Raw genomic sequence first — 27738 nt, 5'->3', positions numbered from 1 at the left:
TGGCCTCGCAACGTTTATCTTCACCATAACACAGGAATCCAGGCGGCTTCCACTGCCGTAAACAAATTACTCCAAACTTAGTGGCTTAAAGCAACACGAGTTTATCATCTTACGATTTTAAGTTAGGAGTCCAGCAGGACTGGTTCCTTCGATGGCTCCAGAGGAGAATCTCTTTGTTTTTCCAGTTTCTCGAGGCGGCCTTCCTACATCCTCGGTATCAGCTGAGAAAGGTTCTCCAATTTTTAAGTCACGGGGTAGATTGGGCCCACCCGGCCAATCCAGGATCGTGCCCCGCTTCGTGACCCTCCCCTCAACCACATCTTCAGAGCCCCTCTGGCCACTTGGGTCACGTATTTGAGGGCTCTCGGATTAGGACACAGCGGTCGGGGAAGGGGGGTTGCCTAAGACCCCCATTTGTAGAGTTCCTGCAACTATTAAATGAGATCCTGTAGGAGGGCACCACAGCATAGGCACTTAGGACAATAATTACTCGATTATTTCAGTACGTCTAAGGAATTCTAAGTTTGCAAATAGAAGCTGAGTGGGGGGGGAGGCCACACTGGTCACCGTACAGCCCACAGCCGTCTGGGTCCACAGGGGGCTTGCTTTCGTCTCCGGCAGGACGAGATTCCACGAAAAGTTCTCTGACAACAGGGCTTCTGCTCTCAGGACCAGTAACGGGAACATCTTGCGATTCCCACCCCCAAAAACCACATCACAGCATTAAAGTTACAGAAAAATCAATCTTTTATTTCCCCTTGCCTATGAACGTTTGCCGGGGAACATTTAAAAATAGTGACCCCAGGCCCCACTTGGCCATTTTCCTTCAGCTGGGCAGAGAATCTCTCTTGGGTTTTTTTTTTTTTTTTTTTTAATTTAATGTGCATTCGGGTGGACAACCCCGAACCCAAAAGGACCGTAATTTTATGAAATCAAACCATTATGAATTTAATCATACTACGGGCTGAAAGTTGCTGACTAAGATACCTCAGGCCACAGCAGCAGAGGCCCAGGTGGCTTTCGAAGCGTTCTTCCTGTTTCTGTAAGACATGCTCTTCTTGCCTGTACGTGCGCGCACACACTCTGGTGCGGGACAAAAGCCGGTGCAAGCTCTGCTCCGCGTGGTTTGACAAGGTTTTCAAGATCATTTCTAGTGGATCTGGTCATTTTCTTTTTTTTCAAACAGGTTTATTTGGCAACAAGCTGACTCGTTAAAACCCTGCTTTTGAAAAGGAAAAATCTGCAACAAAACGTACAATTCTAGAAAGCGAGAGATGTTGTCACTTTTGAGAAATGAAATCCAGGTTGGCAATGTGTCTCATGGTCGGCCTTCCGTGGGGACAGTTCCAGGGATGGTCCATCTCACCCATGTGGCTGATCAGTTTCTTCATCTCACTTGTGTTTAGGGCGGTTCCAATCATCACCTGAGTAGGAGACACAACGGTTCCAAGTTTTACAAAGGCTTTGGGTACAAGAGCACCTCTCCAGCAACATTTTTCTCTGGAACGAGGATGGACACGATGACTACTCAAAACAGCGGTCCCTGAAAAATCTTCCTCCGAGGAACCCTACCCGCTGATATCTCAGCCCCCCTCCGCTTTGTGAAATCCAGCCCTTCCGTGGCTCCTTTACGGCAACACACCTCTGTTACAGACACTGACCACACCTGTCCAGGATGCAACCAGTCTCAGCGGCTCTCCCGCCGCCCAGACCTGTCACCTTGGCAACCACAGGGCCTCTGAAGACCTCCCCGCTGTCCCCCTCCACCTGTTCTCCACTCAGCGGCCAGTGATTCCTTTCAAAAGCCGTCAGATCACATTGCCAGCGCTCGCTGCTCACCTGGGTAAAAGCCCACGTGCATCGGCGGATTTGGCCCCTATTGGCCTTGTGCCTGCATCTGCTAGAGCGCATCCCTCCCTGCCCCTCTCCAGCACACCGGCACCCCCTTTCCTTTTTTAATTTTTTTAATGTTTCTATTTTATTTTTGAGAGAGAGAGAGAGAGAGAGAGAGACAGTGCGAGCAGGGGAGGGGCAGAGAGAGAGGGAGACACAGAATCTGAAGCAGGATCCAGGCTCTGAGCTGTCAGCACAGAGCCTGACGCGGGGCTCGAACCCACAAACTGTGAGATCATGACCTCAGCCGAAGGGGGACGCTTAACCGACTGACTGAGCCACAGGCAGCCAAGGCACCTGCCCCTTTCCTCTCGCACAGGTGCACTACACAAGCACCTACCTTGGGACCTTGGTGCTGGCCATGCCCTCTGCCCGGGTCCTCCCTCCCCAGATACTGCCCGTCTCACTCGCCCTCCCTTCAGGCTCCTGTCCCTGCCTCCTCTTGATGAAACAGCACTCAGCTCGTCTCTAGCTGAACTCTCCGTGGAGGTGAGCGGGCCCCCCAGCAAGCACTGGAAATCAGCGCCCCTGAGAAACCAGGAGAGGTGGTGTGAGACGACAAACCTGAGACGTGTGTCACCTCCCTTCTTCCTCGTGCCACGCGCAGCCCCAGAGGCAGCGTGCGTGGGGCGCTCCACCTCACTGGGGCGGACAGACCCCAGACGAGTCAACAGAGAAACAGGTGTCACCCAGGGAGGGCGGGGGGATGGCGCCCGGGAAAGCCCACTTCCGTGGGGGCCCTGGGAGAGCCCAGGGCTGGAGGGAGTTGGGCGGGTGTGTGAAGGCGGCATGCGAGGCGGGCAAGCGCAAAGGGCTTCGGGTGGGAGGAAGGCTGGTGTGGCTGGGGACGTGGCACGTGGCCGTGTGGCAGGAGCCAAGCGAGCAGAGGGGGCTGAGGGGCTGGCAGGGCACGGGCCCGCGGGGTGCGGCAGAGGATCACCCACAACGGTCGGCAGCTGTGCTGACGGGAGGACGAAGAGCCACAGTGTGGCGGCCCCGCCAGGGTGGGGAGGGCAGGGCAGCCTGTGGCTCCCCGAGTCTGTGTGGCACCTTAAGGCAGGACACTCTAAACCGCCTGGCCACCGGCCCAGGCCAGTCTGCCCCGCCTCTTGCTCACCGACCCCGGGGTGGGGGCACCAACACTGTCTTCATCAAAGAAATACCTGTGGCCGGAAGTCAGATCCTCACCTCACCCCTCCCCGAACTTCATCCAATCCCCAGGCTGCACGGTGCCCCTGAACTTTGCTCCCCGACTGACATTTCCCCGAGCTCGGATTCATTAACCTGACCGTTTTCCAGACGCCTGCACTTACAGCCTCATGGGGCCTCAAATACCACACGTCCAAATCAGCTTTTATGCCTCCCACCCCCCCAACTGCGAGCAAGCTGCTGCTTCCCCGCCGCCTTGTTCTGGAAGTTCAGGCGCCCCCACGGCAGCCTGTGCCTCAGCCCTTCCAGCCCTCCGCACGAGCTCCCCGGTTCCCACCGGGATCGCAAGACCCCGTGTGGGTCCCGACGCTGCTCGGCTCACATCCGGGACCCCCGCCAGGACAGGCCGCCTCTGGCTTGGCTCACACGCTCCCCCCCGCCCCATCTGTGCACCTGCTGTTTCTTCTACTAAGAGAGCTCTTCCCCGAGGGGCTCCATGCCCCTTCCAGGCGTCAGCCCAGATGCGTCCTCCTCACATGGCCCTTCCCTGCCTCCCACTCTCAGCTGCTCGACCGGGAGCCGAGGCCACTCCCTGTCCCCATACTGTTTTAACTTCTTTTCTGGGCCTACTGGTATCAGAAGTTACTACTTTGGCTTAAGTCTCTTCCTCCCCACGAAACCTTAAACTCCGCAAAGAGGGGGGGACCTCATCTGCCTTGTCCCCTCTGTGTCCTGGGCGGCACCTGGGTGGAGCCTCTGATGAAGGAAGGGCATCCCGGCTGCTCCCAGGGGTCAGGTGATCCAGACGCACCTGCTTCTCTCTGACATCAGGCTGATGACCCACCAGCGCCACCACCTCCAGGACGGGCTGAGCGGCGGCGGTGAAACGTCACAGCGATTACGGGTTAGAGGCCAGAGATAAGGCAGACGCGCCCAGCTCGCACATCACACTGGCAGAGTAGGATGTGGCCGTATTACACACGATGACCCGTGGCAGTCTCGGCCACAGTCGACGGCGCTGCCTGGTCAGCAGCTGGCCTGAGAACTCGTGTCACCACCGGCCCGAACAGACCCTCCGGGCCCTGGAAGAAGAGCGTTGTTTACTTACAGACTTTCGACAGGCTCTGGAGGCAAACATCTGTCTGACACGGGAAGGCCGACACATGACCCCAGGGCTGTCACTGAGCATGAAGATCAGTTCATCGATGTCCTGAGGTCCGAAGGTCCAGTTTTTACTGGTTGGCAAGGAAATCAACTTCGCCCTTTCAGTGACTGGAGCTGGAAGAATAAAATTTGGAGAAGAGTCCACGATTCGAAAAGTACGTTTCATTTGACGCCTGTGTGTAACAAACACTGAAACACAGGGCAGAGGCAAAATCCTTTCTGGGGGAACCGTTTCCATCTCTCATAAAATATACTTATCGAGGGCACCTCAAAGACTGTTCCCGGCTCTGACAGGACAATCCCGTCATCGTCGTCACTCACCCCCTTCGTCGATAACAAAATCGAAGCCATTCTTTCTGAATATTTCCAGATTTTCTATGAGGATAGCTTCATTGACAGCAGTTAAGTTGAGAGTCTGGGGTCTGAAAAAACAGAGAAGAGATTCAAACCCAGTCTCGAAGTCAAACATTTAGCCGTAAAGCAGAAATGGAACAAAGCCAATACGTGCTTCTTTGAATTACTTTCAAAAAGCCAGGTAAACGACAACGCTTTGTTCAGCCGTGTGCCTTTCCTGTCATGTAACTGCCGGAGAATTTCCCGTTGATTTTCTTCTTTTTTTTTTTTAAGTTCAAATGACCACCAAAGCAGCTGGCTTTTCCTCAGCCTGCCACCCCATCCCAGTGACCCCACGTTTCTCTCAATCCACTCCTTAAAGACAACAATACAACATAAAAACGCTATTTTTCCTTCCTGCGACACAGACCATGTGAAAAGCTCGGCTGGGTCGTCACAGGCATCGGAAAGCAGAACACAGAGCGTCTGTTTTGCTATCCCGCCCCTTCCGAGCCTGCATCATTGACCTCGCCATCTGTCCACGTAGCAATCTGTCCACCGGTCCTCCTGGTTCAGCGAGTGTTTAATCAGTCGGAACTGATAAGGGCAGGAGAAAGGATGGGCATGGAGTAAGAGACCAGTGGGGAAGAAGGACACTGAGCAGGCAGTCACACAAACTGTAATGACAAAGTACACTGCCAATCAGGAGGCAGAGGCGCCCAGCGCCGTAAGAGCCAGAGCAAGTCAGATGGGCCTGGAGATAGGAGTCAAGGACGGTGTCTCTGAGGAAGGGACCTCCGAGCTGAGAGCTGGGGTGAGCGCCCGTTATCAGCCAATGGATGGATGGGTGAGCACAGGGACAAGCATTCTAGGCAGGGACAAGTCTGTGCAAAGGCCCGAGGATGGCCCACTGATGTTCCCAGAGCCACATACAAAAGATCTACTTCATTCTCCTTAATGACCAGGTAGGAATTCATCATGTCTGTCAACGGCCTGAGAAGGAGATGGCCAGGTGGCTCAAGCATGGAGAACCAAGAGGAAGGACCTAGGGAGGGCCAGACCACGCAGGGCCTGGTAGGAAAGGAAGGACCTGTGGTCTTTATCCTTGGAGCATGGGCCACCTGGGACCCCAAGTGATCTGTGACTACCTGGGGCAAACTGAAATGTCACAAGCGAGACCCTATTTATGCAAAATGGCTAAAAAATAAAAGACCTTTGTGAAAGAGGCAGGAAGAATCCAGTATGAGAAAGTAGCTTATTAAGTGTCTTTACACTGGGCACCTGAGTGGCTCAGTCGGTCAAGTGTCCGACTTCGGCTCAGGTCATGAATTCACAGTTCATGAGGTCGAGCCCCACGTCGGGCTCTGTGCCGGCAGCTCGGAGCCTGGAGCCTGCTTCGGATTCTGTGTCTCCCTCTCTCTCTGTCCTTCCCCACTCACGTTCTGTCTCTCTCTCTCTCTCAAAAATAAACAAACGTTAAAAAAACTAAAAAATAAATGTCTTTTCCATTACCATTAATACCTACTGAAAGTAAGTGAATTCAACCATTCCATAGGAAAGAGACTACTCCGTAAACTCGGTGCTTTCTCCCAGCTGAGTGACTGTTTGTTCGTGCCAGGATTTACTCCTACTGGGATCTCAGTGTATTTCTCTATGTCGCTGAACTTCCCAAATGAAAATCCATGACCTCTTCCTATCACTTGGCTTAAGACTTCTGGTCTACATGATACACCATCCCACCACCTTGTGAAGCGGTCAGCCTAAAACAGGCGTTGGCAAAGGAGAGACAAATACCAAGCTCTGTGGTGATCAATCACTGAACTTGATCTATGCTAGCTGAGGACAGACACACAGGCAGCGCCACCCTTCTGCACACCTAAGTTCTATGTGCTATAAACAGACACATTACGTACTATAAACTGGCCTTCGTCAGACAGATTTTCTGGCCAACCGGAAGAGGTAAAGGGCTTGATAAATAAAGAACATTAGCTGTGTGAACTTGGGAAAGTCACCTAACCTCTGCGTCCGGGAGCCTCCATTTTATCACCTGTGAAGTGCTGATGGTAACAGCCGCCACTTTGTAGGTTGGGGAAGACTAAATGAATTAACGCGTGTCAATGGTTTCAACAGTGCCTGGCACAGAGTAAGGACTCAAGAGATGGCAGTTATGACTGCTGTGTGACAAGCATAAAAATCGGCCACAGGGACGCTTGTGGCTAAAAAAGAGACACACACACACACACACACGTACGTATATGCTCTCGGGTCTTAAGCTTTAGGGGTGCAAGAACACAGAAGATTCTGAACACCAGAAAGAACTTACGCGATAAGCCTTTGACCCTGGAGGGCCGTGTGCTGCTGGAGCATCTCAAAGTTGTACTTCTCATCCGTGGCATGCTGGTCCACTATGAAGATATCTGCATTGAGTTTGGTGATTATAAATCCCAAGTTAAACTGACCGATGATCTCCATGTCTGCAAACATCGTTTTACTGCATGTGGAAAATGTTCGTTATGAGACATCGTGATTTTTAAAAGATTACTTTTCTGATTATAAAAGAGACTGTAACAGGAAAATGAACAATACAGAAACATAAACTAGAGGAAGTCCCTAATAATCCCACTTTTAAAGGTAACATTAGTTATTCATTAGTTCATCCAGCTCCCCAGAGATGGCATCAGTAACTACTGTTCTTTTAGTGTATATGTTCCCCGACCTTTGTTTACATATTAAAAACAAAACAAAAAAAAACCGGGCGTGCCTGGGTGGCTGGGTCACTTAAGCGTCCAACTCTTGATTTCGGCTCAGGTCATGATCTCAGGGTTCGTGAGTTCAAGACCCGCATCAGGCTCTGCGCTGACATTGTGGGGCCCGCTTTGGCATTCTGGGTCTCCCTCCCTCTGCCCCTCTCCCGCTTGCTCTCTATCTCTCTCTCATAATAAATATTAAAAAAAACAAAAAAACCCAAAAATGGAATCATAATTCTTCAGGCCGTTCTACGCCCCTCCCTTAACAAGGCATCTTCAGTGCTTTTTCAGACCCATTCATGTAGATCTCCTTCATTCTTTCTAGTGGCCGTACGGGAGCTCACTGCGAGCACGTACCATAACCTGTCCGACAAAGCCTCTACTGAACGACTTTCGGGTGTTTTCATTTTGAGTAACGCAAACGACGCTGCAGCAAACGTTCATGGACAGAAATCTACTCTATTCTGGGGGTATTTCTGTACGATAAATCCCTCGATTTGTTAAGTGTGTGAAAGTGCCTTTTCACTAATCCTGGGTATCAATCCTTCTAACATCTGCCAAGCTCACGGACGGGTCCTTTGGTGGGTGGCTTCAAAATCCAATTCCATTCATGACTACGTGCGTCAGTGCAGACAAGACAGACACCGCCACAGATCTTCACGTGAGAAAACGACATTGCCATTCTGTACCCCACGCAACCAAATTTTGTGAAAATGGGTTTTCATGAGGACCAGCCCTGTGGTGCTCAGATGGGACTCAAGCTGAGACCTGAGACGGTCCTTTCTTTCTGCGAATGCTCCAGAGCAGCGAGGAAGATCCCTTCCACACCACAGCACCCACCTGGGCTCCCGTGGGACTTGCTTTGCTTGGAGCTCTGCCACAGTCAACCGCGGGTGATGGTCTGACAGCGACACCTCCGTGTGCCATGGATTACTAAGCTCCCATTTCCTATTGGCAAGGAGCTCACACTGAGCTCAAGTCCAAGGTCAGGACCAAACGAATCCCCAAACCCTGTCTGTGAGGATGCGTCTCCTGGGACCATTCCCTGGTAGTAATTTCGTGTCAGAGTCCAATCAAGACAAAAAAACCACACCAGCGATTTGAACAGAGGAAATTCATAACCAGGTATGGTAAACTAGTAGAAGGTAATTAACTAGTTAGCTAAGAAACGCAGGGGTAGCAAACAGAGTGAGCAATGCTGGGCCTCCTGCTGGCAGCTGCCTTGTAGGAGGAAAAGACCAGGGCAGCCAGAAGGAAGGAGAGGCCGGGCTCCCGTGCTTTCTCGCGGCATCCCTCTACCGCCCCCTACTGACAAAGTCTAGAAGTGCACCAGCAGAGATGCTCACATGGTCCAGCCTCAGAGATTGCAAAGTAAGGAGCCTACAGTGGATTCCGCCTGAGACGCAACACACCTGTAAGCAGCACCAACACCAAGTCCCTGGCTCTGGTTCCCCAGATAGAGTCCCCGTGGGAAGAACTTGCACCGGCCTGAAGACACAGGCATTCTGTCTCTGCCGGTGTATCTCCCACCGTAAACTTAAAAAGTAGCATCAGGCTCAAACAATGAAGAAGAAACAAAACTGTACGACTTGCTCTCTTTGGGTATAACTCAAAATAGAAACACAAAAGCTGGTAAATGCTACCACAGTATTTCAATTACTGCCTCATCTTCCGCTCCGGACATGTCTTGGGAAAATCATCGGCAGGACAGCTCAGAGCAAAAGGCGTTTCAGCAGCCGTGCACCGAAGGCCAGATGCCAATGCCAGGCCCACTGTAGATCAGCGTTTCTCAAAGGGAGCATTTGGAGTACCTGGCAAAAATGCAGATTCCTGGGCTCCACACCCACGATCTACCGCATCTACTGAAATAGAATCTCCAGAGGCTGACCACGGGTTCCGCTTTCTGAACAAGCATCCTAAGCGGTTCTTTTGTGTTCCCCAAATTCAAGAACTACCATAACATGGGATCGATGAATATTTGTTGAATTAAAATCACTGCTTTTAAAAATTACAGTTGATTTCACTCACTGAGAAGGCTAAAAGCATCCAGGGTCAGATCCCTGGGGGGGCTCAGTTGGTTGAGCGTCCGACTACTGATATCAGCTCAGGTCATGATCTGACGGTCTGTGAGATCGAGCCCCGAGTCAGACTCTGTGCTGAGCCTGGAGCCTGCTTAGAATTCTATCTCTTTCTCTCTTTCTGCCCCCTCCCCACCCTCTGTTCATGTGTGCACTCACTCTCTCAAAAAAAAAAAGAAGGGGCGCCTGGGTGGTGCAGTCGGTTAAGCGTCCGACTTCAGCCAGGTCACGATCTCGCGGTCCGGGAGTTCGAGCCCCGCGTCAGGCTCTGGGCTGATGGCTCAGAGCCTGGAGCCTGTTTCCGATTCTGTGTCTCCCTCTCTCTCTGCCCCTCCCCCGTTCATGCTCTGTCTCTCTCTGTCCCAAAAATAAATAAACATTGAGAAAAAAAAATTAAAAAAAAAAAAAAAAAAAGAACCCAAAGAGAAAGCATAATTACTTTGCCTTTTGGGCACCTTACAGGTCTTTCTCCATCAAGCACGTGTTCCATGATCGTGCATGTAAGCCAGGAGCCCAGCTCTTCACTGTGTCCCTGAGCGTTCACAGGCCCCAGACCCCACCCAAAGATGTTCACCCCCCCTTAATCACACACAATTTAAAGGAACTATTTCCTATGGTGCCTTAGTGGCTCAGTCAGTTAAGCATCCAACTAGTGATTTTCGATTCAGGTCATGATCTTCAGGCCCCGCAACAGGCTCCACACCATCAGTGCTTGGGACTCTCTCTCTCTCTGCTCCTCCCCTGCTTGTGCTCTCTTTCTCTGTCTCTCAAAATAAGTAAACTTTTGGAAAAAATAAGTAAATGAACTATTTCCTAAAAACCTTTCCCAGTGTTAGGCACCATGAATATCAAGGGAATTATCTAATGTAACGCTTGCTGTTGAAGAATTGATTATCAAAATCAGGCAAAGCCTGTGCAGTCCAAACCAAAAGTGCCATAAAATTTCAACGTAATTACTGGTGCTCTGTGTATAGGACACAGCACATTTCAGTATCTACTGAGACAAAACATACACAATGCTTTAAAAAGATCAAAGTTAAGGGGCGCCTGGGTGGCTCAGTCGGTTGAGCCTCCGACTTCGGCTCAGGTCAGAATCTCACAAACTGTGAGTTCGGGCCCTGTGTCAGGCTCTGTGCTGACAGCTCAGAGCCTGGAGCCTGTTTCAGATTCTGTGTCTCCCTCTCTCTGCCCCTTCCCCGCTCATGCTCTGTCTGTCTCTCAAAAATGAATAAACATTAAAAAAATTAAAAAAAAAATCAAAGTAAATATTTCAAGAGAAGTCATCGTTTTTAGAAGTTACAATGTTGTACGTGATTACTGTCAAGAAAGTGGTGGTGACCAGTGTTTTCTGTTATCAGTATTAACAGTGTTCTTGAAATTGACTCTCTTTTTTCCTTAACCTTACCCTACACAATCTTCTAGAAATCGCAAGTTTGATAATAAATTATAATTTTTCCTAATATGCATTAAAATGAATCATGGGAGGGGTCCCTAGGTGGCTCAGTCAGTTAAGCGTCCAACTTCAGCTCAGGTCACGATCTCACGGTTCGTGGGTTTGAGCCCCATGTCGGGCTCTGCGCTGACAGCTCGGAGCCTGGAGCCTGCTTCAGATTCTGTGTCCCCCTCTCTGGCCCTCCCCTGCTCATACTCTGTGTCTCTCTCTCTCAAAAATAAATAAACATTAAACAAAAATTTTTTTAATGAATCATGGGAAATAGTAATGTCCACTAAAACCTCCATGGATTCAGTGCAGGGAGGAGCCACTGTGAAACCCTGGGGAAGAGGAATGAGATCGGGGTCGAGGAGGCCCTGATTAATTTGAACTAAATGGACAGGATGTGCTAAGAAAATCTAAGGAAACAATTCTTGAAAGGTTTCACCGAGAAAGAGCTCTTTAAAGAAAGTTAATTTGACGCGTATGAGCGGCAATGAAAACGTAGCGAGTGGAAACAGCATCACCAAGGATGCACCGGCAGGGCTAATGAGCAATCCGGTGAGTGGAAACAGACTCCCAAATTAGAATCTTCGAGGAGCACAGAGAAGGCAGAGAGAAAGGGGGGCCGGGAGAGGGGGAGACAGAAGCTTGGGAAAGTGTGACATCAGGAGATGTCACGTCTGTGGTGCAGAGAAGGCCCCCAGGGAGGACCGTCCTGACAGCCAGAGGAGCAAAATCGGGGCCTGGAAGGACCAGCCTCGTCCCCTCCCGGCAGCTCATCCTATGAAAGAACGTTACCTTATCTCCTTTCTCAGTTCATCTTCGGCGGCTTGGTTTTCTCCGGGGCAGATCTTTGCCCTGAACTTCCTGTGATTCTGTTCGCCTTCTTGTGGCCTTTCTTGGTGACGTAACTGCTTTATTCGTGCCGCTAAAGACCGCATGGAAAAGGCCAGGGGCACTACTTTCTTACTGATTTTAACAGCCACGTCGACCTGAGACGCTGACGTGTTCTGCGCAATCACCAACCCTTGGGGAACGTCAGGATTCAAAGGAATGCCGTCTTTTTTGAAACGCCGTGTGCTTGGGGAGGATGCATCTACGGGCGGAGGCGAGACCCTATGTTGACGTCCACCGTCCTCGTGATTGGAACCGCGCTCCGTGTCTGCAGGGCGACGGTCAAGTTCAGGCAACTTCTCAGAAGCTTCCGCGTTTCCCTGGGAAAACCTGTCCTCAGGGGAATTTGCTGCACAGACACCACCGGACCGACCGCCCGTTGCTGGGGTGCCGGGCCCTTCCCGCGGGCCGGCCGAAGTGCGGCTGTGCCCCGAGTCCTGCTCCGTCTCCGCTCCGTCCCTGCGGTCACAGGGGCCCCCGCGCGAACGCACTGCCTCCCCGCCAGGGCCGGACGAGCCTGTGCCCGAGGCGCACTTCTGGAAACACGGGGAGTCTGGAGCTCCAGAACACTGGACGCGTCTCTTCTGTCTCGGAGAAATCCGTCTCGGTTCGGTGGTGTTCGGGCCCTGAGACTTGGTCTCTGTCGTGTGCCGAAGAGAAAATGTCTCTCTCAGTCTGGAAATGGTCACTGCCCTCTTCGCTTCTCCTCCAGTCCTTAACGAAGCGGGATCATCCTGTTTTTCTGGCACGGGCTTCTCCATTTCTGCCGAATGCTGTTTTATTAAGTTACCTGAGTAGATAGGAGCAGAGGAGAGTATCAGGGGCTGCACTGAAGTGGAGAAAGAGCTGGGGACACCTGGGGGGCTCAGTCAGTGAAGCGGCCGACTTCGGCTCAGGGCATGATCTCGCGGTTCATGAGTTCGAGCCCCGCGTCGGGCTCTGTGCTGACAGCTCAGAGCCTGGAGCCTGCTTTGGATTCTGTGTCTCCCTCTGTCTCTCTGCCCCTCCCTCACTCGTGCTCTTTCTCTCTCTCTCTCTCTCAAAAATAAACGTTAAAGAAAATTTTTTTTAAAAAGAGGATACATTTTACAAAAGTAGGTATCCAGAGATGGCTAACAGAACATACAACAATGGTTAATCGTAAGGGACATACAAATTGAAACCACACTTTAACGTTACTGTACGATCACCAGAATGGGCAAAAAGTTAACAATCGACAAAAGTTCGCAAAGATGAGGGTTAAAAGGAAGGTGTAAATATTGCTGGTGGTAGTGAAATCGGTACAGTCGCTTTGCGAAACCTTCTGGGAGTAGCTCCTAAATCTAAACACGACGCATCTGCAGGTGGAGGCCTGTGGCCTGGCATTGAGCTCCTGGCACACCCACACCCGCCAGAGCCACACACAGGGCTGTCCACGGCCGCTCTGGCCATAACAACCCAACCGTCCACAAAGAAATCACGCCGTTAAGAACTACAACGGAGGGGCGCCCGGGTGGCTCAGTCGGTTAAGCGTCCGACTTCGGCCCAGGTCACGATCTCACGGTCCGTGAGTTCAAGCCCTGCGTTGGGCTCTGTGCTGACAGCTCAGAGCCTGGAGCCTGTTTCGGATTCTGTGTCTCCCTCTTTCTCTGACCCTCCCCTGTTCACGCTCTCTCTCTCTCTGTCTCAAAAATAAAAATTAAAAAATTAAAAAAAAAAAAAAAGGACTACAATGGAATGCCACACAGCAACGAGAACGAATGAATGAGTTGCCATGTGACATGGACGGATCCCACAAGGTAATGAGAGAAAGAAGACGCAAAAAAGCAGAAATTAAAAGCAGATAAAATGAATCTGTGGTGTCAGAAGTGAGGAAGATGGTTACCACGGGGGGTCGGGGCAAACAGAAGGGGTAGCGGGGTGGTTCTACGGCTGCCATCTCTTGACCTCAGGGCTGATACACTCGTGTTTGTTTGTTTTCAATACAATGGCCGAAAGGGGCATCGGTTCAACTGGGCTTCGAGAGGCACCGGTATTTTGAGCAGTTTCTCCTTAGAGGGTAGCGTCTGGCGAAGCATGTCTGTGAGTGGCCCCCTCCACAGAGATGTACATACAGCGGCGCAGCCTCCACTCCATCCCCGTGCACATCCACATCCACGCCACCCCATGCCGAGGACGGCCAGGGCTCACGGGCGCCCACTGCGTCCAAAGCGAAGCTCTGCCACTCTACTGCCCGGATTTCTGCGTTCCTGTTCCACTCCACCCCTCGGGAGCTTCGCCTCCACCTTATGCCCTGATTATCAAAACCAGAGCCTGCTTGCTCTCTTCCAAATCGACCTCTCCCTGCCCCTGGGGTGTAAGGAACGTTAGGACAGAGCGGCTCAGGATCCCTGCCAACAACCCCCCCCACCCCCACCCCCACCCCCTTGCCAAGACCCTTCCAGCTCCTCCTCGCACCCTCAGCTCACAAAGTCATCCCACAACCTCTCCTCTCACTGGGAGCCACACCCGTCTGTCACCTTAGCCTTCTGCCACACTCTAGTTTCAGCTTCCTCAGCAGCTCTGGTCTTCCCCCCTCGGAGGACGCACTGATGGGCGCCCACCATCTCTGCACATACAGACATGGAGATCAGGGCAGGCTGGCCGACAGCAGAGAGTGTGCACCCCGAGGAGATGTGGTCATGGGGGGCGGGGGTAATGGCCAACTCTTCCCTCTGCCAAAGAAGGCGGCTGGAGCTCAACGCTGGGCCCCCTCCCAGAAGTCCCAGCTGCTCTTGGTTTGGATAAAGAAGAAGAAAACCACTTAAATATCTGATCACGTAGGGCCAGGCAATAAACTAATGACTGTACCTGTCACTACTACACATCCTGAATCAGCCTTGTGGTGACGCACATTCCCACACGCCACTCGGCGAAGAAGGCACGGGGTGACGGGTGGGAAGATGGCAGCGCGAGGGCCCCCAGAAATTCCCCACTCCGTAGAGAAATGAGAAAAATGGGCAAAAATGGTCAGAATCGACTTTTCTCAGGACTCTGGAAATTAACAAAAGGTTTGCAGCCATCAGGAGTGTTTATTAAAGGAAAACGGTAGAGTCCCGATAAGAACACATCCCTGGATGTGCCAAATGTGCCTTCCATTTCTCTTGTTGCCCGATTTCCTTACATCTGCAGCTCTACACTGCCTAGTGTGACACATCCTCTCAGAGATTTTGGGGGTGCCTGGGCGGCTCAGTCGTTTGAGTGTCCGAATCTTGAATTCAGCTCGGGTCATGATCTCACGGTTCATGAGATGGAGCCCCACATTGGGCTTCATGCTATCAGTGCAGACCCTGCCTGAGATTCTCTCTTCTAAATAAAAATTAAATAAAAAATTTAAAAAAAATTTTTTTAATTTAAAAAAATTAAAAAAAAAAAAGGATAGTGAGTTTCAGAAGCTGTCCATACACCTGTGTATTTTCTTACCTTCAATACCCAACAACGGCTGCTGACTGACATTAAGTTTGTTGAGATCACCATCAAACATTCCTATCAAAGATGTTTTTAAAACTGCCAACAAAAGCTTCTCCTCTTGCAGTAAAATTTGCCTTTTGTCGGGAGTAACATTGACGTCAACACATTCTAAGGCCAAAAAAAAAAAAAAAAAGACACTTATGTTTAAAATCACCTTTAACAGAAATTTCCCCATCTGTTTTATTCTCTTGCGCTTAACCAAAAGTACTGTTAAAAACACTGCGGTGTCCGGACTAATATTCATAAACTGTAAAATCAGCACTTGCAGAGAAACAAGGAAAAGATGAACCGTTTATTAAACGGACAGAATATGCAAGCATCTGAACAGTTAATTTGCAAAAATAAAGAAAGAGCAAATAAACACATGAAAACATAGAAGACCGCACGCCAAAATAAGGTCTTCTAGTATTGCCCACTGAGTTTGGTTAAAAATGACAGTACCCGGGGCGCCTGGGTGGCGCAGTCGGTTAAGCGTCCGACTTCAGCCAGGTCACGATCTCGCGGTCCGTGAGTTTGAGCCCCGCGTCAGGCTCTGGGCTGATGGCTCGGAGCCTGGAGCCTGTTTCCGATTCTGTGTCTCCCTCTCTCTCTGCCCCTCCCCCGTTCATGCTCTGTCTCTCTCTGTCCCAAAAATAAATAAAAATGTTGAAAAAAAAAATTAAAAAAAAAAAAAAAATGACAGTACCCAATACACGGCTCTAGATGTGTAAATGAGTACAGCCCGATCCTAGTCATGGACACACTAATTCTAGTACTAGGAATGTATCTTAAGGAAATTACCAATGATACAGGTAACAATTTAATATAAGGACAGTATTTAAATTTCTAAAAACTGAAGACAGCTAAATTAGGGCTACGAATTTAAAAAGTTTAAGATACATCTGTACCTTGGAATATAATGAGTACAGATGTTAAAATCATGTTTCTGAATAATTTTTTAGGACGTGGAAAAAAAAAAACCATTTATGTCAAAGGATAAAGAGCTTGATACAAACTTACCCAAACTTATTTTCTCCCTTTTATAAAGGATGTGAGTAGGGATATATATATAGCATTACGTATTTTAAGGCGTGCACATATTTCTAAGTACCTAGGAAAAAATCCTAGATAACAATAAACCAGAATTTTCCCAATCAGAAGAAAAATAGCATTATTTTTAAAATCAGGGGGAACATTTGGTTTGCTTTCTCCCTGATGTGCCATGAAAAAGTCCTATTTTTCTAGTAATACCATTAACCTGGTCTCAAGCAGAAAGCAAGAAAGCCTGTATAAAAAATAAAAGTCTATACAATATAATTAAAAGTCTGTAAACAAAAAATACACTGCCATTAACTATTGCCACAAAAATCCTTTCTGGGCATATCATGGCTTTATGATTTCATTTTTTTCTTTTAGGGGTAAGTCACCAACGTGACGGAAAGCTCAGTGGAACTTACCTGAATCAACAGAAATGTTAAGAACAACAAATGGGTACTGATGGCGATTATACATATGATAGACCTCGTTCACAAGTCTGGAAACCTACGTACAAAACAAAGGTTAAAAAAAGAACAAACATTCCTGTGTGTCCCCCAACACGCTGCTCTAATCAGCCACTTCACGGCTATATCTTAACGGATTGACTGAGGTAGAGCAGGGCCTGCAATAAACTACATGTATTTAAAGTATACAGTTTGAGGGGTGCCTGGGTGGCTCAGTCGGTAAGCATCCAACTTCGGCCCAGGTCACGATCTCAGAGTTGGTGAGTTCAAGCCCCGCACCAGGCTCACTGCTATCAGCATGAAGCTGGCTTCAGATCCTCTCTCTCCCTCTTTCTCTGCCCCTCCCTGACTTGCATGCACACGCTATCTCCCTCTCTCTCTCAAAAATAAATAAACACTTAAAAAAATGTTTAAAAAATAAACTATACAGTTTGACAAGTTTACAATCAAGATTAGTAAGATTATAATCAAGATAATCAATATATCTATCCATTGCCCAAAAAAGTTTCCTCATGCCCCTCAAAGGGATATTTTTAGTCATCAATCCCTAAACCTGAATCTTTTTCCAATCCAAAGCTGCTTTTGAAGACATGTCAAAAGATGTAGGTGCGGCCTATTTATTTGTTTATTATGTTATTTTAACTTCAGTGCCAACATGCTGCAGGTGCAATTTAAATGCTCATTAAACACACTCCAACGTACAGAGAAATGTATTTATGTGATTCTGTAATATCATTGTTAAAAGTGTTGGAGATAAACTATAAAACTGCACCACGCACAATACTGAACCATATCCAACAGACAGAAGTCACTTTCAAGTGCCACAAGAAAACAGAATCTATGACCGAGGTACAATATTGTTGAAAATGCAAAATCAAAACTGAAACACTAAAACCCTATCAAGATGACCAGTCTAGGGGCGCCTGGGTGGCTAAGTCAGTTGAGCGTCTGTCTGACTCTTGATTTTGGCTCAGGTCATGATCCCAGAGACGCGGGATTGAGCCTCGCATCAGGCTCTGTGCTGACAAGGGCTGAGCCTGCTGGGATTCTCTCTCTCTCCACCCCCTCCGTCGCTCCCCTGTTTGTGTTCTCTCAGTTTCTCTCAAAAAAAAAACAACCAAAAAACAACCATAAAAAAAAAAAAATACCTTTGCCGGGTCACAAGGCCGCCGATTGATAAAGAAAAACTGTCTGTCTGTGGAGCTTCTTCCAACACCATGAGCACAGTGAGAAATGAAACCAGAGATGCTGTACAATGTTCACACGGTAAGGACAGGATTCCAGAATGGAAAACAGTAACGTGTCAGAGGGCACATTCATAAAGTAAAAACAAAATAAAATATAACACCTGGTTACACACTGATAAGTATTAACATTTCAGTTGATGCGTGTCCGTGTTCCACTCTGATAAATCATAAAAAGGACACAGACCTTCTGGCATGTTCTACAGCTCCTACGGTCAATGAATCCACCACAGGAAATGCAGTGGGTTCAAAACAGATTTGCTTCAGCTCTTCTCTCACTTGCCCTATTAAATTCTTGGCCTCTATGCAAGGAAGGAGTCTCACCCAAAACCCACATTCTAGAATCTTCAAGCTGTCCCCACCAGCTGCCCAGGGAGCTCAACTACTTGTGTTCAGGATTTCTGCGCGCACTCCCTGTCCTTTTAGAATGTGTTCTCCTTGGGGCGCCTGGGTGGCTCGGTGGGTTAAGCGTCTCTTGATTTCAGCTCAGGTCAAGAGCTCGTGGTTAGTGGGTTCGAGCCCTGCATCCGGAGCCTGCTTGGGATTCAATGTCTCCCTCTCTCTCTCTCTCTCTGCCCCTTCCCCATTCACTTTCTTGGTCTCTGTAAATAAACTTCAAAAAAATTTTTAAAGTAAAAAAAGACAAGACAAGACAATCTGTTCTCCATCAGCAAACTCCTATCTCCTAAGGTATTGTTAAAGAGCTTCCTCAGGGCACCCGGTGGCTCAGTCAGTTGAGCACCCAACTCTTGATTTAGGCTCCAGTCATGATCCCAGGGTTGCGGGATGGAGCCCCGACTCAGGCTCTGCGCTGGGGCACTGCGCTCTCTCCCTCAGCCCCTCACCCCAACTCACTCACTCTCTCTTTCTCTCTAAAATAAAAAAAAATTACAGTGCTCCCTCTGCCTGTGATCTACCCGGGGTATGTGCACTCTGCACTCTGTAAGAATGGTGTGCACACAAAAGAAATGAATCTCTGAATGTGAGCCAGAGGCCAGTAGACAGTGAGCAGGCGTGGGCCATCACAAGGCCAATCCCAAGTAGGGGCAATGCCAATTTTTCTTACCCTGAGAGTAGTGACAGTGGACAAGATATTGGGTAAAGCATGAATGAAAGGAAACACTATTCCGCTCTGTCAAATCCCCATAAGGCAAAACATATACGTAAATTAAAAATTATTTTAATTTGTCACTAAGCAGTTTCCTTATTACAAAGGTTTCAATAGGAAATCAATAGGAAACCAAAGAATTCAATAGGAAATCCCCTCAAGTGCACCAGGGACCCAGGATATTGAACGAATTAAGTAACGGACCCCTTTATAAAAATCCTCTTTCTCGGCAATAATAATGCCTATAACTTTACAACGAATATAAAAACTATAAACCTTAAAATCACGATCTTTAAAAACAAAAGCCTCCAGGGGCACCTGGGTGGCTCAGTCGGTTGGTTGAGTGTCTGACTCTTGATTTCGGCTCAGGTCGTGATCCTCATGGGTTCATGAGTTCGAGCCCTGCTTCAGACTTCGCGCTGACAGCACAGAGCCTGCTGGGGATTCCCTCTCTCTCTCTCTCTCTCTCTTTCTGCCCCTCCCCTGCTTGTGCTCTCTCTCAAAACAAATACATACATACATACATACATACAAAAAAACCCAGACAAAATGTCTGATTGTAATTTTCCCGGCAGCAATCTACTCACCGAAACAGAGTCTGCAAAGCATCACCGTGGCTCAGCCCGTACTCTTCACACACAGAGTCACTAGGGGGCAGTTGAACAAAAGGAATGAGGCTTTGCAGCTAAAAGAGACAAGACTCACAGTTAATTCCTAACAAAATTAGGAGGAACCTAATTTCAGAAAGGAAGGGTTTTGTGTGTTTGCTTTTCCTGGTCAGGCCACTCAGAGTAAGAGCACAAGGAATCTCGGTGGCTGATTCTGGCAGCTATCGTAACTGAAATTTTGATTTTTTTATCAGAAGGATGGACCACTTGAGCGCATACTTATCCATAATCAATACATTGCCCACAACACCCTTTTTCAGATGCAGAGTAAAAGGAGGGTTTTATTCTCTGGAAGAATAAAATAAAAAAAATCTTTCAGCTCTCAGCATTAACTCTTGTGGTAAGTACCTAATTAAGAAATCAATTATTGGGGGCTCCTGGCTGGCTCAGTCGACAGAGCAGTCGACTCTTGATCTCAGGGTTTTAAGTTCGAGTCCCACGTTGGGGATAAAGCTTCCTTAAAAATCAAAATCTTTAGGGGTGCCTGGGTGATTCAGTCAGTTAAGCGTCCCTCTTGATTTCAGCTCAGGTCATGATCTCATGGTCGTGGGATCGAGCCCCATGTCAGGCTCAGTGCTGAGTGTAGAGCCTGCTTAAGAGTCTCTTTCTCTCTACCTCTGCTCTCCGCCCCCCATCTGTCTGTCTCTCTCTTTAAAAAAATAAAAAATAAAATAAAATAAAAATCCTAAAAAAAAAAAAAAAATCAATTATTGGACTTCCTTCTCTCGTCTTTGGAAAGGACAAGAGAAACCTGCCATAATTACTAGAGAAATAAAATGTTTTTTAAATAACTGGCCACCGCTACCTGTTTCTGCCCAAACACAGATCCAATATTCTCCTTTATGCTGGAGCTTCCGCTTGTGCAAACCACAGGCTGGCGTTTTCCTTGTCCAACCTGATTGCTGCAACTTACACGGATGCCTGCTGCAATGACACAGTATGCTTGTAAGACCTGGACCATTCTGGCATACTCCTGTTTAAAAAACACAAATACGAGACTCGACGTTACTTTAATCCTACAAAAACTACATGGTTCAAGTTAAAACATCCAACTCAAGGTTCTCGTATCGGCGCACAAAGAAGAAAAAACTGTTCCTGACAGAAGGAGCTGTGAATACCTTTATGCATGTATACCTTTGTATTCGACGTATACCCTCACACGTAGTATAAGAGAGAGCTCAAGAGGCTTAGGTTCCTAACCACACTTCTCTTGTGTCCACGATGTCCACGCCCACTGCGATAAAAATCAAAAAGTGCATTCCACTGGACCTGGTAATCCTTCCTTTATAAATTTATCCTTGTAGAATGACTGGCACAAATAATCAAAGGTATATTACAAAAATGTTCACTGAAACAATCTGTAATTGTGACAAAAAGTTTATTTAAAAGTTATTTCCCCAGACAGTGAGTCAATTAGGTCAAACTTTTTTTTTTCTCATTAAAAAATGTTTTTATGTTTATTTTTTGAGAGAGAGAGAGAGAAAGAGAGGGAGAGAAAGAAAGAGAGAGAGAGAGAAAGAGAGAGAGAGAGAGAGGGAAAATCCCAATCAGGCTCCACACCATCAGTGCAGAGCCCAATGCAGGGCTTGAACTCACAAACTGTGAGTTCATGACCTGAGCTGAAACCAAGAGTCAGATGTTTAACTGACTAAGCCACCCAGGTGCCCCTGTAATTGTGAAAAATTAAAAAAAACCTAAGCTACCATCAACAAGGAGTTAATAAATTATGGTATATCCATATAATGGCAGAAAGATAGAGAATAAAGTAACGAGTCAGCCAAAAAAGATACACGATCAAAGAAGATACCTACGACATACCATAGAAATGGTCAAGTTATAGAACCGTAACGTATAATGTGATCCTAATTGTTAACAAAAAAAATAAAACGCATGCATTAAAAAAATAAATAAATAAAAACCTTTACAAAAGAAAATCAAAGATCGGATTTTATTCTCCATTTTACGGAATAAAGGTTCCACCTGTATATCAGTCTAAAGGATATACACCAAACTCTGGGAGGCAGACAGACACAATCTCAACTTTCTACTACATATAATCCTATATTACTTACATCTTTATATTCTGTATTGTTTCCTTTCATTGTATTAATTTATCTTGAATTTTTTTTCTCAAGATTTGTAAATACATGAAATTAAAAGGAGCCTGGAAACACATATATCACACTATTAACAAGGGTCTTTTCCAGCAAGTAGTTCTTTATTCCTATAGTTTTTGAGGCACTGATTTTTTTTACCATGAGATATAAAAAATGAATAATAATTTTTTTCTATACAAAAAAAATTTAGTTTTTTTTGTTTTTAAAATTTTTTTAATGTTTATTTATTTTCGAGAGAGAAAGAGAGCACGAACGGGGGAGGGGCAGAGAGAGAGGGAGACACAGAATCCGAAGCGGGCTCCAGGCGCTGAGCTGTCAGCACAGAAACTGATGTGGGGCTCGAACTCATGAACTGAGGGATCATGACCCGAGCCAAAGTCAGATGCTTAAACAACTGAACCGCCCAGGCACCCCCAAATTTTTAATTTTTAAATAAAAATGAAAAAACGGTTTTGTCCACAGCAAATAATACATTCTTGTAAAATTTGCACTACAACTTGTGCAAATTGCTGTACAAGAAAGTGTTTAGCTGCATCCATTTACATAACTTTTTGATTATAAAAAGATAGATACACAAAAGAGAAAAGTGGAAGACAGCAAACAGCACCTGTGATCGCACATGCATCAATAACCGCTGGTAACAGTCACATGTCTTCCCTTCCAGCCTTCCTCCTATGCATATTTCGGCTAACTGCTTTGCTTTTACAAAACTATATGGTTACGTGCATATACGCAGACACACATAAATACACGTATGCACAGTTTAGAACTGCTTTCTTTTTGATGTTTATTTATTTTTGAAAGAGACAGCGAGAGAGCAAGCGAGTGGGGGAGCGGCAGAGAGAGGCAGACACACAGAACCCGCAGTAGGCTCCAGGCTCTGAGCTGTCGGCACAGAGCCCGACGCGGGGCTCAAACTTATGGGCCTTGAATTTATGGGCTGTGAGATCGTGACCTGAGCCGAAGTCGGACGCCTAACCCATTGAACCACCCAGGCGCCCCTAGAACTGCTTTTTAAGCACAACTGATATATTTATTTCATTTCCATTCAAATTCGTAAAAGTTGTAACACTTCATTTTTCAGGAAACCAAGAAAAACATCTTATTAAAAACTACAGACAGAATGAAAGAGGTTACTTCTTAGAGAATTCATTCCCATGTTAGAACACCTAATAAATGTGATTTAATGACTTTTTTTTTTTTTTCCCCAAGAAAAAAAGAGAGGATACATCAACCTCAAGCTCAGTCTTCGGTCAGGAAAAGACAAACTAAGCACGCCCCAAAAAATTCAGGGAAGAGAATCATCTGAAGAGTTAATTTCAGTGCACATTAGTGCGGTAGATCTCTCACTACATGTGTATCAATGCTCTCAGAGGCTGGGGTTCTGAATTTACTGTACATTTTTCTTTTTTTAATGTTCATCTATTTTTGAGAGCAAGAGAAAGAGGGCGCAAACAAGGGAGGGGCAGAGAGAGAGGGAGACACAGAATCCGAAGCAGGCTCCAGGCTCCGAGCTGTCAGCACAGAGCCCGACGCGGGGCTCGAACTCATGAACCGCGCGAGTGTGACCTGAGCCCAAGTCAGACACTTAACCGACTGAGCCACCCAGATGCCCCTAACGTACCTTTTTAATATTCCTTTGAAACTCCTTATGGCGCACAGGGAGCGTATAAAATAGCTGCTGCACACTGACCGTTGTCCCTCTGGGTCGCGGGTGGGGGGTTTTCTGGACGATTTTCCCATTGTGATCAAACACAAGCCGAGTCCCGACCTTCGCGGATGCGTGGCAGGTAGAAATAGTCACATCGCTGTGAGAGAGAGCAGGTGCGACACGGTCAGACACTGACAGGTGCTGGACATCACATGCTCATTCTCCCACTTCTGTTCTCTAAAACCTCTCCCGAAAAAATGCTGATCCCTCTGAGATAATCGAGAAAGTTTATATGGGTGAGGGGTCATCACAGGATCTAAATCTTGGCGCCTAATAGTAAGACAGAGAGTTCTATAAATGCTTTGTTTTGATGAAAGCTTTGATACTTGTTTTTATGGTTAAACGGCAAAATAAAAGGTCTCACAGCTTACATATTAACAAATAAAGATTTATTTCTCAGTTTTATTCCTACTGGTTTAACAAAACTTTTAACAAGGATCCAAAAAATATTATAGTTCCAATGCGTAAGTAATTATTCATAAAAACCTAGACTCTGTTATATATGATAAGCATTTTGGTTGAATTCTTTCCTAAACACTGAAATAAATCAAAACCAACACATCTGTAACTTATTATCTACGTGCCATTTTAAAATTGAGAAGTTACTGCTTTAACAAGGGTAATAATTCTTTTACAATACTATTTCATTTCATTGCTTACATTTCGGAAGTATTACCACTTAGATTGGCAGTAAGATAAAACAGAATGTGGAAGTTTCAAGTTGAGACACTCAGCATGGAGAAGTATAAACAACAACGATTCTAACCCCACGTTTTCGGGTTCAGAGAGATTTTCGTAAGGGGCCAAGTTAGTGGATAAAAATATTGTTATCACCTCAGTGCACAAAGTGAACTCAGAGCTTCCCCCCGAAAGCCAAAAGTTTCCACCTGAGTTAGGTCACCAAAGTCTTGAATCTTAGAAGTGTGATGTTTCAGAGCTGAAAGAGAGGTACACAGTAAGACCAAAAATATTTCAAGGGATATACCCCTGAATAAATACCACACCTACCAAAGCAACTGGTTTTAAAAAGCTGTTTTTGTGTTTCCTAAGACAGTGTTACTCAAAGTTTGGAAACATTTTGCTCAAATATTTAAAAATAGGACTAGAGGCACCTGGGTGCCTGTCCGTTAAGCATCAAACTCCAGCTCAGGTCATGATCTCACATCTCGTGAGTTTGAGCCCTGCGTCGGGCTCTGTGCTGACAGCTCGGAGCCAGGAGCCTGCTTTGATTCTGTGTCTCCCTCTCTCTCTCTGCCCCTCCCCACTCGTACTCTGTCTCTCTCTCAAAACATAAGTAAAACACTAAAAAAAAAAAAAAAGAAAAAAGAAAAAAGGATTAGAAAAACTCCACTTACTTAAGCCTTCAAAGTTTTCTTCTTCTACCCCACATCCATTGTCTGAAACTTCAATGAGATCCACCCCATAGTCTTTGAGCCTTAGATCTAAAAAGTTTAACAAATTAATTTATTTGATCCATGTAAAAAAGCCTTTATACTCACATTACTTATAACTTATGTAATACAAATTAGAGTCATAATTACACTTACTTAAATGTACTACTGTCATTTTGTGTATTTCATTTTCTTTAAAAGGACTTCTTGGCAATTTACTAACCCAGATAAAATAGTTTTCTCTTTTCTCTCTTTCCTTCCTTTCTACCTTTCTTTCAAAAGGATAATTTCAAGAGTCGTTACGGAAAAAAGGCTCTGCAATCAGACTTCCTGGAATCACATTTTCCTAGCTCTATGACCTCAAAGTAAATTCCCATGCCTTCATTTTCTGTTCGATAAAATGAATACAGTAGTGATAATAATTCCTATCTCATACGGTTATTCGGCAGATTAGAAACAGCTGTGTGGCACTAGTAAGAACACAATAAAAGTTAACTGCTTTTATTATTACTACCTACCTAGGCACATAAAAGATGCTAAATTTAAGTTTAAGACATAGTAATTTCTCAGTATATCAACATCTGGTTGTCTTATTACAATCACAAATGTTTCTTGAATAATACAGTATAAACTGATTATTTCCTGTGGCTTAAAACTCTTCTAAACTTACCAATATTAGTGGCACCGGCATCCACACTATTTTCTACCAACTCCTTCACAGCAGTACTTAGACTCAGTACTACTTGTCCAGAACAAATCTGATGGACTGACCTCCGATCGATAGGCTTGATGGCCTTAGCAAGTTCTGTACTAAAGACACCAGTTACAAGAAACAAAGCAAGTATGCATTTATGTATTTTCATCCTGGCTTTAACTGCGGGAAATGATTCATCTCTGTTAATAGTCAATGTATCTAACATGTTCATTTATTATATTAACATATCCCTTGAGCATATTCTTAAATATAAACGTTGTTCTACGATCCTTACACATTTGTCAAAAAATCTGGATACTTCAAATGTAATGGGTATTTAGAAATTTATTATACTAGGATCTACACGGAGGAGACACATGTACCCTTAAACCTACAGGTCAATAATCTTTGGCAACAATGGGATCTTCTTCCGAAAAGTGAAAACAACATTTCTCACACGATTTGAAAAACCACAAGTATGGTGGGAAATACACAGCGTTTATGTTAAAATCAAAACCATCTTAGAAACTGGGTACTGGTTCTATTACTACTCCCAAAGAAGCCTTTGAATCTCCACTCCCAATCCAGGCTGCTGGCTGCTGCCTTAGCAAAGACTCTCCCAAAGTTCTTGCTATACCTGCTTTAAGAGTTTCCCAACCAATCTGTTTCCACTTTCTCCCTACTCCAATCCACCTTCCATGAAACCATCAGTTTAAAAATCATTAATCTGGCCAAATAATTTCTCTGCTGAAAAATCTACTACTGTTGGGGCACCTGGCTGGCTCAGTCGGAGGTGCATGGGACTTCTGATCTTGTGGTCCTGGGTTCAAGTCCCACCTTGGGCATACAGATTGCTAAAAAAAATACATAAACTTTAGGAAAAAAATTTTTTGAAAAATCTACTAGCGTCCCACTGTCTCCTATATTAAGTTTAAAATCTCATCCTAACTGGACCCCAGTCTACTTTTCTCTCATTCTCTCCAATCCTCTCCCTTCACCAACTCCCTTACATTCTAGTAATAGCAAACTGTTTCCTGAATGTCACAAGCTGTTTTAGACACACATACAAATCTTTTGGTCTAGACTGCTCCCCTCTTCCTCCTCTGCCTGGCAAACTCCTGTCATCCCAAGAACGTATTCCTTATGTTCGTTGATTTAGCAATTTCTCGTAAGCAGTTTAATTGATAATGTGGATGTAACAGAACCCAGAAGCCTCCATGGGAGAGAAATCTTTGGGTCTTCTCCCACAGCAGCTAACACACAGCAGACCTTCGATAAACTCTTATAAGATAAAGGGAACAAACATCTTTACTCTTCATTCTACCTTGAAAAAAATTTCGCTCAGGTTTCTCTTAAATGTGGAAACTGCAGATGACAATATAAAATGGAAAGAAGTATCTCTTAAACTTATTTATTTGGCTAACAAGTCCACTTCTGATACTTATTTTAAGGACTGGGGATGAAACATTTAAACACAGACCGCGAATCTGGGTTCAGGAAGCTGACACTGAATTCAACAGTGCCAGCTGAAGATTCGCCGCTCTGAACTGCATGCAGTTTACTAACCAGCAATGACATACTCGAAGAGATACAAAAGTTCTGCATTTTCAAAAACGGTGCGGCTATGCAAATTAACATTTGCCTTGAAGCCTCCCCAAAATAACCTCAATTTTCAAAAAAAGAAAAGAAAGAAACCAGGCAGAGAAAAAATGAATTCAGTCTCCAGGCACTTCGTGCTCCGGCTTCCAGTCCATGGACGTGTGGCGGCGTCCGAGCAGAGTCTGCAGGGAGCCGACCGGATGCTCCCGCCGAGCCCAAAGGGCAGCAGGTAGGGGGGCTCGCTCCGGGGCCTCCGCGCCGGCTAGCCCAACGCTGCGTCCTCCTTCCATTCCATTCCAGGAATCTGGAACGCCGTGGACCTCAGGGAGAGCGACCGCGAGGGGACACTGCAAGCACCTCTCACCTTGGCCCTTCGGCTAGCTCCATGGATCCAGAATGTGACCCACCTCCGGGACTCGGGACAGTTCCCGCCGCCGCCGCTCCCACGGAGGCTCGGCCTCCCGGCTGCCCATTGGCCGCTTCCGACACTGTGCCCCGCCCCTTCCTGATGGGGCAGCCGACGATTCCCACACCTCCTTCTTG

General features: G+C 46.5%; 1 protein-coding gene across 3 annotated transcripts; it reads right to left on the bottom strand.

The window, feature by feature from the left end:
* Nucleotides 1–723: 723 nt before the first annotated feature.
* Nucleotides 724–27688, bottom strand: PMS2 (PMS1 homolog 2, mismatch repair system component). 3 transcript variants are annotated; one of them, XM_043559648.1, is made up of 15 exons: nt 27560–27688; nt 25573–25712; nt 24867–24953; nt 24346–24448; nt 23425–23608; nt 20489–20656; nt 19603–19700; nt 17812–17911; nt 16619–16703; nt 15135–15290; nt 11598–12483; nt 6863–7030; nt 4528–4628; nt 4151–4320; nt 724–1424 (listed from the first exon to the last, which is right to left on the bottom strand). In XM_043559648.1, exons 1-15 carry the CDS (start codon nt 27580–27582, stop codon nt 1281–1283), a joined length of 2613 nt encoding a protein of 870 aa, XP_043415583.1. In that variant the 5' UTR covers nt 27583–27688; the 3' UTR covers nt 724–1280. The 3 variants fall into 3 exon arrangements, with proteins under 3 accessions (XP_043415583.1, XP_043415584.1, XP_043415585.1); XM_043559649.1 differs by having other exon boundaries at nt 25573–25707; nt 27560–27665; XM_043559650.1 differs by lacking the exons at nt 17812–17911; nt 20489–20656; nt 23425–23608; ... (2 more) ...; nt 25573–25712; nt 27560–27688 and having other exon boundaries at nt 19603–19687.
* Between the last annotated feature and the right edge of the window lie 50 nt (nt 27689–27738).

The sequence above is a fragment of the Prionailurus bengalensis genome, chromosome E3, assembly GCF_016509475.1.
Source record: "Prionailurus bengalensis isolate Pbe53 chromosome E3, Fcat_Pben_1.1_paternal_pri, whole genome shotgun sequence".
In the NCBI taxonomy this organism is placed as follows: domain Eukaryota; kingdom Metazoa; phylum Chordata; class Mammalia; order Carnivora; family Felidae; genus Prionailurus; species Prionailurus bengalensis.
Note: the sequence above shows the minus strand (reverse complement) of the source record. Positions and strands in the feature narration are given on the sequence as shown.